This window comes from Anopheles darlingi, chromosome 3 (genome assembly GCF_943734745.1).
Source record: "Anopheles darlingi chromosome 3, idAnoDarlMG_H_01, whole genome shotgun sequence".
In the NCBI taxonomy this organism is placed as follows: domain Eukaryota; kingdom Metazoa; phylum Arthropoda; class Insecta; order Diptera; family Culicidae; genus Anopheles; species Anopheles darlingi.
Window position 1 is genome coordinate 23178967 of NC_064875.1, and position 14173 is coordinate 23193139.

Genomic DNA, 14173 nt, shown 5'->3' on the forward strand with positions numbered 1-14173 from the left:
ACCACCACCACCTCCATCATCGTCGGCATCATCATTCATCATCATCATTTCAAATCAGCGCAAATGCATGTCGAACAGTGCGGTGCGGATGTGCACGTTCCGATGTGTCAATCATAATGCATTTGCCGTTGCATTCACGCATGGGGTTCCTTTTTGATCAAACGCAAACGCCACCCCTCCCCGTTAATGAGATCTGCTCGTGTCCATCCTTTGGCTTTGTAGCGAGGGGCTTGGAGCTATGGTATGCGATTGCCGACGGTTCTCATCGATCGGTGCGTCTGATAAGCGATGCGCTTTTATTGGTTTGATTAGTTTGAAGTGTTGTCTGCCAGAATGGTCTAGATTAATTTACACCGATCAGCGATGTTGGGGCCAAATGCTGGTCGTTGGTGGCCGCTAGTGAGAGGTATGGAAGCGAGGCAGCTATTTCTAATTTCGTTTTTCTTGTGCAAATGCTGCTTTTTGTTCATTGCATTTGAAGTGCTTCAAATGATGGTCATGTATCGTCATATGTTAGATACTAACAAGGTCTTTTTTCGTTTAATAGTTTATGTAGTTTAGATATGTTACATATTATTATAAACGCTACAGAAATACTGAATATTCAAGATATGTGTGGACAATATTACTTGCAAATTGTACGCTTTTTTGATTGCAACTTCACAATTGTCATAATTTATAAGAGTAACGGTGTGCAAAATATGCAAATATCACTCCGTATTATTTTGAAAGTAAAACCATTACTTTTTGGGGAGAAATTCACATTAAAACTACTTTTCGAAAAGCAAATATGTTTGAAAAATTACGGTTGTTAATAGTCATAAGGCAGGATCTATTCCTTTTAACTCTACAACGCTACTAGAGTGAACTAGAGCAGGCTGTTTAGAATCCTTTATCTTGTAAATACGAACCACGTGAATTCTTATTTGCAGCATACTGTTTATTGTAGCTATCTTAAATTAGATTTAATAGATGTTTTGTCCTTTTGCGGTTTCTAAATATTAGTTCCAAAAGATCAATTTACTAAGATCAGCTATCATTGCTTTTAAGGCGAAAATCCAAATGCAAAAGTAAAATACCTCAGTCGTTATTAATGTCCTCCAAATCCTACCAGTTACGTGACATTAATAAAAAAAAACACATTTTTGTGCTTTTAAGAAAATACGGTAAGTAATTTCGTTCAGTAAAAACAATCGGAACTGATAAATAATCTTTGAATTGTTTAGTTTTAATGCGAATGAGATAGGAAACAGAATAAGTGGATTGTACAGGTATTTTCCAAACCAAAAGAGCCAATAATTCTCTTTTCCATTAGTTACTATACGCTATACACATTGCGAAATTGGGTATTTAATTAGATCATCCACTAAAACCCTTGCGAGTATGATGCATGATTGCTGGTACAAAGTAAATATTTTAAACAGCTAAATCAATAACAAAAGAGCCAAATGAGCGAAAGAGAACGAAACTAGCAAAAACAAAAAGTTGTGTGTCATCGAATTTCCCTCGGCATTACTTCACTTAACAAATGCAACCTTGCAGCATGGGAAAATCCGGTGACCGGCATTCCGTGGGCCAGGCCAACGCAACCTCGCCTCCGAAGGCACGCAATATGTTTACTCGGCCAATGTTATACGCCATTATGGCCACCGCCATTGGGCTCCGTTTTATTCCTCAGCACAACTAACCGACCAGTACCAATGTACCGGTGTATGTGTGTGGCTATGTGTTTTTTCTTTTCTACTAAGAAAAAGGCGCACGGGGAGTAGTGGTTTTTTTCCGCGGGAGCTTCTCCGTACTCGCAGGTTGATTAATACATGATGCATTGCGGATGAATGGATTATGCTGTCGGAATGGTAACAACGGTGTTGGGCTTCGGTAGTGGGACGGAATGGAAGGTCTTTCGTAGTGCGCCATCACCCATGGTGATTAGCAACAACAAGAAGAAAAGCTCTGCACATAACCTTACCTACCGCGAGTGTCATAAGGAAAATTTATTTCCTTCGATAATCGGAAGGATAATCGGTAACTGAGTGAGTTCATGGACCGCGTAACCTTGTACATCTCTGAATAAGAAATTTGCAAAAACAATTCACTTTTCGATCCTTCTGATTCTGACGCTTCTTCTTACGGGGTAAGGCACGCTCTATGCAGAACGAACCCAAGGCTAGCAATAATCCAACGGCCACAATGGACCAACAGATTAGCAGATCGGAAACTCGGAATGCCCGGATCGACTCATCCGCTGTCCAGGCTTTCGTATGTTGTATTCCCGGACGACGCAAACCACCGAAGGAACCTCGATAGTTTCCAATGTTCTTGTTGCGTGTGGTCCAATAGCGAAACAGATCACCCTCCAGGAAGGCCGTCCAGTGAAAGTCCAGCAGCTCATCGAACGGTGAGTAGCGAAACAGTACAAACGTATCCTGAAACGGAGCTACACGTTCCTTTACTAGATGCACCGAACCCGATGCCCCGATAAGGACGAGCTGCTCAGCGACATCACAGGGTATCACCATATGAAACGTGGGCACACCGTGCTGCATCATTTGCTGCGCTGGATCTACAATCTGCTGTCGGTCGACCTGCCGCACAAAGCGTATCGTACTGACATGTTTGACGAAAGGGCTAACGAAAACCGGAATTCCGGAGTCGTTCACGTCACGCACGGTTTCGTACTCGGGATAGTAGAGCGAACGGGAAAGGTGCGAGGTCAGCGTGGATTGGTAGAGCGTGGCCAGGATAAGGCTGACGTAGATGTATGCCGTGAGGATACAGTTTCCTGCCCGCGTATACACTCCCGCCCGTGGTGGTCCATTGATGAAGGTCTGAAAGATCCAGAAGTAGACCGTGGGCCAGGATTTGGGCCGATGAAAGCCATACCGGTGCAGCAGATAGCTTGTCAGCAGAGTCACACCGACCAATCCCATCCAGACGATCCAATTGAAGGGATCTATAAGAATACGGATGAACGATTTGCGTTGGCTACGTGGCGATAGGATGCAGTGGTAGCTGAACTGTCGCAGCGGTATGCGCTTGATCGGATGATTGCCGTAGGAATCGTAGACCATACCAAAGTCCATTCGATGCTGCTCGTTCCATTTGCCGATACTGTCGGTATGGATACGATACCGGGCGTTCAGTTTTCTCGCGAGCACATCGATAAAGTACGCATAACGGTTGGTGGTGAGCGTTCGCTGGCTTATGTCTCCTCGCGTGAAGTATACGTTGAGCTCGTGGCCATGCAGATCCCGGTACTGGCGGTAGAATAGTTCCTCGAGTGTCCCGAAATCCGGTTGCACTGTATGAAGTGATATGACTTTGCGTTGAAACGGTTCTAGTGTGAAACTCTCGACGACACCTTGCCGGTTGTAGAACAGAAGCACCAGATTGTAGACCAATTCGTACCTTCCGAAGCCAAACATCTGGAGCGCATCGAATTGTGGATCGAGGAGCAATACTAGAACCACTAGTCGGGCACTGCCGAAGCGGATCACTTTCCAGCTAAGAAACTTACGAAACTCAGCCACACCCTGTCTTCGGGGGGGTTAGATCATGAGGATTGATACTTCTGTGCAAGCACTTCGCAGGGCTCTTGGGACTTACGCTGGGTAGGTTGTTGGTAAAGATGATGAAATACTTCTTGGCCGTCATGAACTGCTCGGAACGATCATCTTGAAGTGTGATTTGACGTGGACAAGGGGTCGCATCCAATCCCGCTAGTACACCGTTCAGAACATCATTCGCCTGTGGATCGGCGTTGTGACGCATAAAGCGAAGTTGATGGACTAGATCATCTTGACAGACTGGCTGTAGGAGCACTAACAGATAGCGTACTACTGGAGCATCAGTATTAATATATGAGCTATTTGAAAGCGCTTCAAATAGATCGTGTTCTAAGAGAATAACTTTTGGAAAAGTTACTAGAAGCACAAAAAGATACACCGACTGACACCATGCGCTCATCGCTAGCTATTGCGGAACTGAAAGAACCTCGGTCAGTTCCACATATCCGGCACAATTCCGATAGCACGTTATTTTTTTTTGTATGATTAACTTAGTTCTACTCTGTGATGCAAATTGGAACACTTTTGAACGGTCGTGTCTGCGATTCGAACACGAACAATCAGGTAATGGATCCTCCCCAGTGTTGTTCCTGTTGTGAGTTGCCAGTTTTTGGGGAGCAGATATCCGTCCAGGGGAAGCCTCCGTGGGGTTGGCCTCGAAAAGGGGATTCCAGGGAAATAGGGTTTCCATTCCACCAGACATGCGAGTCTCACAACAGATTGACAGATATGAACGACCGAACTGAACGGCAGGAGGAACTCACCTTTGACATAGTCTTCCGGCAGGACTACCCGTGGTTTGAGTGTGTAGTTTTTGGCGGCCAGCACTTCCTTCAGCACGCTGTAAATACGATTGGAAAAGAATTGATTTTCTTTACTATCAGTGACTATCGATCAGTTCTTCTCAGTAACAGAATCCCATTTTAAATATCTGCAATTCGTTCAACTTAAGCATGTTTTTTTTCGGTAACAACGTGTTCCCTTTACAGTTGAATACAGTTCTCTTCCTCGCCTCAGTGAGCCGCGCGGTGAGCCACTCGCTAATCAATTACGTGACGCAAGATCCATAATCTTTAACGGAAATGGACGTAAAACACGAAACCCCGCTGGGCTGGCTCTCCACATGATCCGTTCTAATTATCCACCCAAAAACCCTGTAAACTAGTTCTGTGTAATCTATTAACCATTTCTGTCTAACCTTCTTCCCTCGCTCCGGTAAGCTCCCTCGGGAAATGGCCCACTCCCAGGAGTGGGCTTTTGTGTACTTTTCACCGTTTTCACACTTCTTCGCATTGCGTTCTATGTTCTAACCGAACGGCCCTGCGGGGCTGGTGAGTTATTTTAGGAAGTCCATAGTTCAACCGTAGGTAGTAGCGACAAATATGAGGTTTATTAATGGATGTTCCAGGAGGTGTTTTTGGTCGCCACACGTCCATTGAGTGGAGTCTTTGGGTGACGTCACGAAATGCAAGGTGTGTTCTTGGTGTTTCCACGGGGGAATGAATTAACATAAATGTGGGAGCGCTTCAATGTCCTGAGTACCAGCTTTCGCCAGCTATTGTAGTGGCCGGATAGGCCACTGTAGTCAAGCACCGTAAGATCAATTTCCGTCCGCTGACCAATCGAATGCGGAAACGGATCCGTTCAATCAGCAAGCATACCGAGAGGAAGGCTTCAAGAGGACAATGTTTGTTGAAACGTTGTTGGATTTGAGAACCACTAGAGTCGATGGTGGGGGAGGTTTGGGTGGCCAACAATAATAGGTGACGCGTGACGAATAGTTTGATATTTTGGTGACAATCGGCAGTGTTTGCTGGCACACCGTTGGAGAACCGCGGAAGGATCTAGAGCACGGAGTGCTTGGATTGGGCTGCCGCTTTCGTGTCAACATTGGCGACCACTCGCGACCACAGAGTACACGATGAACCCCGATGGGTTTTGTACTATTTTCGATTGCCAGCAGCGAGCGGGTGCAGCATATGATGATGGGAAAGGCCCCAAAAATACAATGCATTGTGGAGTGGCCTTAGTCCTGTTAGCCGTAGTTTTGATAGCTAGACATTAGGGACATGGAGAGACAGGTGGCGCGGTCGTTCATGAATAAGCATTGATTTGAATAGCTGATGGACCCTCTCTTGGCGGTGGAATACTGGAGCAGAGCAGAGAGAACGAGTGAGAAAGAGTGGATGAAATGAAACAAATCATAAACGAAGCATAATAGCATAATCGTTTCTGAGTGACTAACCTCTGAACCGGACAAATCGCTGGATAAGCGCTCGACTTGTCGTCAGCAAGTGGCCACGAGCAGAATGCGGACCAAACTAACTAAGGACATGATGATGACGAGGACGACGACAACGACGACTGGTGGTGTTAATGGGAGCTGGTTGATAGGCCTTCTAGATGGGATAGACCTGTTTATCATCTCGTTTGAGAGTACACAATTGACGCCATCGTTGGCCGATGATGGTCGCATAAAAATATGGCACAATTCGAAAGAAGTCAAGGAAGTTCGAATTATTATCAAACGATTTATGTGGTTTGGTGCGTCAGGAATGATAGAATCAAATACTAGTACATCATCCAACATAGTTACTCCCATTTCAAATAATAGTTGCAATTAGAAAGATCAATTTGAAATCATGAAACGCTCCTCAAGCGGCATTATTGTGAGTTGTACTAAAAACGAAAAAAAACAAAATCACTTCAAAACTCTTTCCCCATTAAGCAAGTGGAGGAAACAATGCCTAATGAGCTGGAAGAGCAAAAGGTAAGAGACCTTTACGCCGTAGATAATGTTTATCGATTATTCGTAGATTCCGGGAGTGGGCTGCACTAGCCACACCGTCGTCGTCGTTGTCGTCGTCGTCGTCATTGTCGTCATTGTCGGTGTTCGCTTTGGGAAAAACAAACAACCACAGTCGGGTAGACCGGGCACACCGGGACCATGGGACAATGTGGTGGTGCCGGCACTTTTGCTCCCCCCCCTTAAGGCCGACCAGCCCTTGGTCGCATCCTATTTTCGAGGCCATACCCGTACACCCATGTGACGCGAGGGTTTTAATCAAAATAAATTGCACTATCAGCCACAGAAATCACTATTTCACTCGAGCTATTGCACGAGCAGAACGAGCGGCCAGTGGTTCTAGCGGTTCCAAAGCTAGCGCTCTCTCCGGGGGTAGTCTGATAGGAATGATCGGAAAACTGCAACGAATCAACGCACTTGTGCCCACCACAGAACAAATCCGCAACTCCGCCCCGGGGGGGGGGGGGGGGGGGGGGCCGTGTACACACGTGGCACGCCGTAGTTTATGTGTTTACGCGAAGAATGCCCCGAGAAATGCCGCTAATGCGTTGGCCATCGGTGACACGCGATCCCGGGCACGCGTTAGGGCAAGGGGAGGGGCGCAGAGTGTGCGCAAATAGCACGCGCAGATGATGTTGATGATGACCGATGATACGTGGCGGGGGTGGTGGTGGTGGTAGTGGCAAAAGATCGCGAAAGATGAAGGAAAGGGCCCTGCTGTAGTCGCTAGTAGCACGATTGTCTTTCCGCGACCTATTGCTGAACGCAATTAGCTGCGAGAACACGCTTCGGGCACACCCGACGGTATCGCGGTATTGCATGTGACAATTTTCATCATAACGTAATTGGTCGGCCCGTTCGGTGGTTCGGAAACCGGATGGTTGATGCTAATCTGCCAATTATTCCGAATCGCAACAATGTAGCGAAGCGCTCATCCTGTAGACTGGGCAAGTGGGCATGTTTGTTCGTTTGTTTCCGGATTTGTTTTGTGAGAAGACTGAAAAGAGTTTCATCAAACCGTGTGCAAGCTGGTTTTGAAAAGAAAAAAATCAAAATCATCCACTCCTAGAATGTTAATAAGCATAATCATTATAAACAGCAGCAAGATTGCGCCATAAAATGATAATGCCCTAATGTTAATGACGTACGCCGAGCGATGTGCGAGCGCGTGTTAGTTTTATGTGAAAGTTTGCCATCCAAGACACCGCTGCGCTGTTTATGTCTGTTGTCTCAATTACACGCAGCAGTAATAAACGATGGTTCCCAACTTGGTTCCCAAAATTCTTCGCCTCTAGTGTGGCCATTTTACCTACCTAGACTAACCTACGGTTCCATTATGCTGCCACCATTACTACTACTACTACTCCGAGTCCCCGAGACAGTAGACCTCGACACGGTTCGCGTGTAGCGCCAACTCAACGGTTGCTTTATGGAACGGAAAACCTCAGCAGGCTGAGCGTAGCGTAAAAAACAACAAAGCCGAAGTTGCTTGCCGGGAAAAAACCCCGTTACAAAAACCTTATGGTTAACTTTAATTTTGTTCAATTTCAAGACCACCGGGTACTGGGTGAATTCTGCACCTTACATCACCCTTTCGAGGGGGGGGGGGGGGTGGATTACGTTTTCTGCATGGTTTGGAGCCATGTTGTTGTTGAGACAGACAGACAGAGCGATACCACATAATACACCGGCCGGTCGCTAATGTCACACGTGAGCTGAAAACGTGCGCTCCCGGTCTCGCTCGCTCACTCGCAACGGATCAGTCCTAGTCAGTCCAGGGTCTGCCACCCTGGGAGGGTTGTTGGTTTGGGGTTTGGGATTTTTTTTTCTACAAAAATAATTGTTTCACCACACGAACGTTCGCCATTGCAACGCCACCCGAAGGGGTGTTGTGGGTTCTTTGTGTTTCGAAACGTGCAACGTTATGGGTCGTTAGTCCGGCCAGGCCAGAATTTTTGGACAGGGTTATGCTGGTTCAATTTTGTGATTTAACAGCGCCGCTCGATCGATGCTCAGGTTGAGGTTGAGTCATTATGTTGCACCTCCATTGCAATCCAGGGGGGAAAACCCCCGGGCGCACGAAGTAACTCATTTTCCTTCGGACGAATTCCGACTCCGTCCGTCCATCCGTCCGTTTGACTTTCGCCAAATGCAACGTCATCAAGTGGGCGACATTGGGCCGCTACTCATCATCATGTGCCGCGGCCACACAGTTCACGATGGACGATGGTCCACAAAACGAGGACTACCGGACTCCGGGTACTACTTATCGGTGTAATCAGTTGCAACCCCGGGAGGGGGGGAAATACATCAAACGGAGCAGTCCGTCCGGCGTTTGTTGCCGGAGACGAGGTGTAATTTGGAGGACAGGAACCTGGGGCTGGCGAGTGTGCAACACTCGGACGGACTCTGGAGCAGGTGAACATGATGATGTATGTTTCCTTTGCATGCACCGCACGAGGTCGAAAACAGCTGATAAGCGTTGCGATGGCGGTTCCCAAAAGCAGAGGGCCGCGTCCATAAATTAGGTGCAAGGAAGTGTTTGTGGTACTCATTTGAATTGGTGAACCGTATTTTTGGGATTTTTGCTTTCAACCGTTTCGTTCGAGTGCTAGAGCATGTTGTTTCGTTATTCGCGACTCACTGTCGGGAGGTGGCACATAAGGGAGGGGATTATAATTAAGGAAGACACAAGCTGTAATTCCAAAGAGAATACTCTGTAATGTTACTGTTCCTATAGGACGTAGATACGCTTTTACATATCGAAGAACAAACGATCCGTATGTATAGCTACTTTTATCCTTTATTTAACACTATTAATGGATTACGGATCAAAGTTTATATCCATTTCATGATATTGTAAGTATATAAAGTCTCATCAATATTCCAAACTAAAGAGCCAGAAAACACGAAATGAGGCGTCGTCTATGCTTCTCATCTGCTGGCCAACTGAGACCAAGCGAATCCTGATCATACCTTAACCAAGCTTTTGTGTTTATTTAAAATTCAATCCCATTGAATTTCGTAAGCCAAGCTTGTAACTAAGCGTATCCATGGTGTTTATTGACTGCGTTGCCTGTAAGTCCCTCCCATAATTACCTTGTGCCTTAGTGCAACTTCCTGAAACACAAGCAAACCATCAATCAGCTCAACGCCATCAATAGTTTCGCGTATGGCAGCTGAGAAGTTTTGCATTCTTCTTAGTTTCGTGTTAGTTTGAATATTGATTTCTTTGGCGTTCGGAATTCTAAGACAAAACTCTTCATCCTTGAGGCTGCTCTGGCCGTTTATGGCCAATTGAGTTTGTGGAAAATCATTCTCTAACATCTCTGTAGGTTTTTTACAAAAAACTTGACTAGAACTCCTTGAAAGCTACTCGCTAGGTAACAAGTTCCAAAAAAACGGCGAAATTAGAAACTGGAACGGATCCATTAAAATCCTATATTCACCGAACATCGCGCCGCGGAGCCGGCAAGGACCCAGTCCGGCCAAGTCCTGCAACCTTCCGCCCGTCCGTTCGTCCGTGGGTGAAGGATGTTGTGTTGTGGTTCGGTTTTCTTTATGGGTGCGCTTGCAGCCATAAAAGCGACGTTCATGAAAAAACCACCAGCAAATCTTTACCGAGGGAAGGGGACCGGCTGTTGGTGTTTGTTTTTCTTGCTCCATTTGTCAGTCAGCATAGGTTTCCGATTGTTCCCGACAGCCAAAAAGCCAAAAGCGAACAGCCCTCCTGGACTTGACCGGGAACCGAATTCGAATTCGGTCATTCGAAAGTGCCTTTTTCTCCAGCTCCAGCTTTTTGGCTTTGGCAGCCCCGATTGATGGTCAGTTGGCACCCACGGTCGACGCCGTCCGAAATGGACTGCTGCACCTCGCTCCAACTCGCTCCCAACCGTTACCGGTTAAATAATGAAGCAAATCTCGATCGCCGAGGTCGAGTTGGTAGAAAATGGAAGACGAACGCAAGCGAGATTGCAGGTTTCCTCCGTTCTCGCTCAGTGGCGTCGCCCGAAATCGATGCCGGGCAAGATAATGTTCTCGGACGTCGGATCGCTCAAGACGTTGGCAGGCATTCCGGATTATCCGGGGTGGTCATTGGGGGTTTGGCTGCCTATAGAATCTGTGCATTCAAAGGCAATGGGTGGAAATGGAGGTGGGTTTTCCCTGCAACCTACGACAATTCTCTGCAACGCAAGACCCTGCCCAGGAAGAATTGTGACACGCATTTCTGGTAGGTCATGGTTCCATGACTAAAGAGTAAAACAAATCACGCGTGGCAACGCGACGACTCGGTGCAGCGCGTATGGGCACACACACATACACACACACATTCCTGTCCAACGAGGTCATTCAATGGTCCAACCTCCTGGTAGCTCCAATCCAATCCGCACGGAACCTACTGAGCTGTGAGGTATTGCAGGTAAAATGGTGAAGGAAGAGAATTTCAACATAAACATCCTTCACTGGCGATGCAGTGAAGCCATTGGCGGGAGGGGGCCGACGACCATGCTTACACGTATACGCAAAGGAGAACTCCTTCCGGTTCTTTCGCGCTACCGCACAGCTCCCGGCTCGGCTGACCGTTATGCTGCTATAAGTTATGTGAAGGTGCAGGTATAAGCAGTAAGGTGGCCGAGTGCCACAGACCTACTTGCTGCTGGGTTAGGCAAACTCCCGGCGCCATCCTTTGGCGAGGCACAAAAGGGGACCGCACTGTTCATGAATTATTTATAATGAGGAACATTTAATTCTTCGCGAGCGAACCAGGAACCTCGCAAGGAAGGAAGGAAGGAAGGAATGAATGGATGTAACTATTCCGTTTACTTAGCTTTGTGTGGGGTAAGCGGGTAGACATTAGTGGATGCGTTGTGCGGTGTGTGACTGTTGGTTTTGTTGGCCAATGGTTAGGATGTCAATTGGCTGTTTATGTGGTTAGAGTGAGTTTGCTTTTTGCTTGCATTTCGACTCAACATACAACAAGATAGACAAGATCTTTAAGTGTTCGCTTAGCTCTGTTTTGTTTGCGTAATGGCGCACGATGGCCATGTTTTGGGACATTAGAAACCGCACATAACATTAGATCGTGTCTAGGAGGGAGCTTCTACTACGCTACAAACGCTACGGAGCTGTAAGCGATATACCCTGTCCGATATGTCTAGCTTGCCGATCGAACCACACACGGCACTCAGACTAATGACAATAGAAAGGAACCCCCAAGAACCCCTAGCTCTAGCTTAGTCCACTTTCACCTTGGCGATGTCATGTTTTCCCTCAAATGGTGTCACACCCCAAAAACCTCGGGACGACAAATCGACGAAACCGATAAACGGATCGGAACATCGGAACTCGGATTGCAGAACATTGAGACACCTTTGCAGCGGCCCCAATGGTCTTGATTGAAGTCTGAAGAGTCTTTTGCTGTTTCCTTAAAGGTCAGCAGTCGATTCGTGTTGTCCTTGTTTGAGTGAATCGGTTTCGAGGGCATTGGAATCGGTGGGATTAATTGGAAATCCGGACCGATGGTTTCGTACCGTGCTTTCGCAACATTTAAGGCATTGGCACGCGGAAACGCTTTTCATAATTGGTTTCGTTAAAGTCGTTCCGTCCTCGGTGCCATGATTGGTCGCATGTTGTGCATAACGACGAACTGCATTGTCGGATCACCCTGTCGTGTCTTGGGATTCCGGGGTCGTCTAAAGGCTCGCCTGGAGTAGGGGTAGGGTCGCACCGATTGGGAATATATGATAGGCCGAATGAAAGTTCGATTGTAATTTAATGAAAATTGATTTCCTATCCAGCTGTGTGATGGCTGTGATTTCCTATCCAGCTGTGCGATGGTTGTGAGTCTCTTTTTGTAGAATGTTCTGTACCAACGGGCAGTATTGTTGTGTTGGTCAGTGATGGCTTCTCGTGCTTTCTTATGTTGCTGTGGTATGTTGAGTTCAAGGAGGATTCCTTTAAGGGTTACGTTTATTCAACCCAAAACAGGCATATTTTTGAGAATATTATATGATGAAACGATTCAATTTCATTTTTTTTGTCTGAATCTGTCTGAGTTCAGTATGACAAACTATAACTTTTTAAGAAATTTTAGTGGACATTTGAGCAATGTTTGCTTATGAATACATTCAAGGAATTAATTCCTGGGAGGTATTTCTTGAGTTGAAGTTGTGAAATGAGATAGTTTTAACGATTTTGCCCATGAAACGAGCTTTATATGTAAAGAAGCAACAAAAATATCAAGTAAATATTGTGCAGATAAAACATTCAAAATTTCAATATGGTCTCCACTAGTTTTTATGCTACGATGGGCATCGACTTTGAGAACATAGGATGTATTGAGCCATGCATAAGGAGCGATTTTTGAAAAGGATTTTTTATAAATTTTGCTTCGATTAAACAAACATCACAAAATGCTTTCGAGTGGATCAGCATTCATAAATAAAAAAAAATCAGTTAAAATAAATATTTAAGCCTCCTCAGTAGACTTTTACGTTACAGTTTCTCTATTTAATCGAGTTCCTCCATCTATTCAAGTGCTTTATGGCATTAGGGGATATAAAAAGGACTTTATCTTTTTCTATCCACCATACTATGGCGTAAGAGTGCCACAATGTTCAAGCCACTATTACCACTAAGATTCTTGTTACAATTTTCGTTTCACTATGAGATCTAGAATAATAACATTCTCCCCCAAAAACCCAAACCTCCCCTTTTGTTATCGCACTGATTATGAACTCACCAAAAGATTAGCAACAAGAGTGCCAACAGTATCGAGGTGCTTCTTGGTGACACATTGCTTCTGCTGGCCATGATGGCGGCCATCGTGCGGCCACGAGATGGCGTAGCGCGGGGAGCTACGGTACCTACTACGGCTGGTTGGTGAACCGCCAGGACTACCGGCAGGAGTAGCTGCTAGTAGCGGCCACCTTGCCTGTTCCCGGAGCCACCGTCGCAGCCACAGCCGCTTCCTGCGCTGCACGTTCCGTCGTCTTCGCCGACGCCGGCTGTCGTGACCTTGACGGTTCGGTTTCTCCCACCGTTGCTGCAGTCCTGACCGCCCTCCGATGGTGGTGGTGGTGGTGGTGGTGGTCCGCCGATGAAGGCGACAGTTTATGATCATTTCATGGTTCTGTTAAGTTAGCGCACGCACCACCATCGTCCACAACCACATTCCTATCCGGTCGGCGACACTTTCACTTTACGATTTTCGTTGGCGTAATTCACTCTCTTCTTCTTCACCTTTAACACTTCTGCAACGTCAAGCTGGGTCAGAAGTTAACCGATACACTTAACAGCTCTGCTCTCAATTAATCACTTATCCGTTCGTCGCACACTAAACCGATTGGAAGCCAAGGGGGGAGATGACCATTCCTCGATCGCTTTGACAAACGGAAACTAAACAGACACAGGCGCACACAGCGGCATATTAGGAAACATTGGCATCTCACTTTCTAATTCTAATTGTCACTTCCGAAACTCGGTCACCTCAAACACTCCTAGTGTCGTCCCGTCTCGTCTCGACGATAACCGCTGCTCCATCACATCGCAATTGCCAGCCTCTGAAGTGTACCGCAGTGCCGGCGGCTCAATTGGCCAGAATCACAACAATCGACCGCCAGCCAGTCTGGGCACTAGGATGAATGCTCATTGCCTGAGACACTGGTACTGCTCACTTCTGTCCGGCTAACTGATTTGCATCGCACTTGAATCAACTGGAATCGCTTGTCAGACACGTGTGAGGGCATTATAAGGCGTGCGCTTTTGTGTGTGTGTGTGTGTTTGCGCGTGTGTGTGCTGG

General features: G+C 46.5%; 1 protein-coding gene across 1 annotated transcript in view; it reads right to left on the reverse strand.

The window, feature by feature from the left end:
* Positions 1–13902, reverse strand: part of LOC125956619 (glycine receptor subunit alpha-2) — a 22472-nt gene extending 8570 nt beyond the window's left edge. Inside the window, exons 1-2 of the mRNA XM_049688681.1 lie at positions 13115–13902; positions 4331–4407 (exon numbers count right to left, since the gene is read on the reverse strand). Of these exons, the coding sequence (XP_049544638.1) occupies positions 4331–4407; positions 13115–13197 (160 nt within the window). The 5' untranslated portion in view covers positions 13198–13902. The remainder of the gene's footprint in view (positions 1–4330; positions 4408–13114) is intronic.
* Positions 13903–14173: the final 271 nt, after the last annotated feature.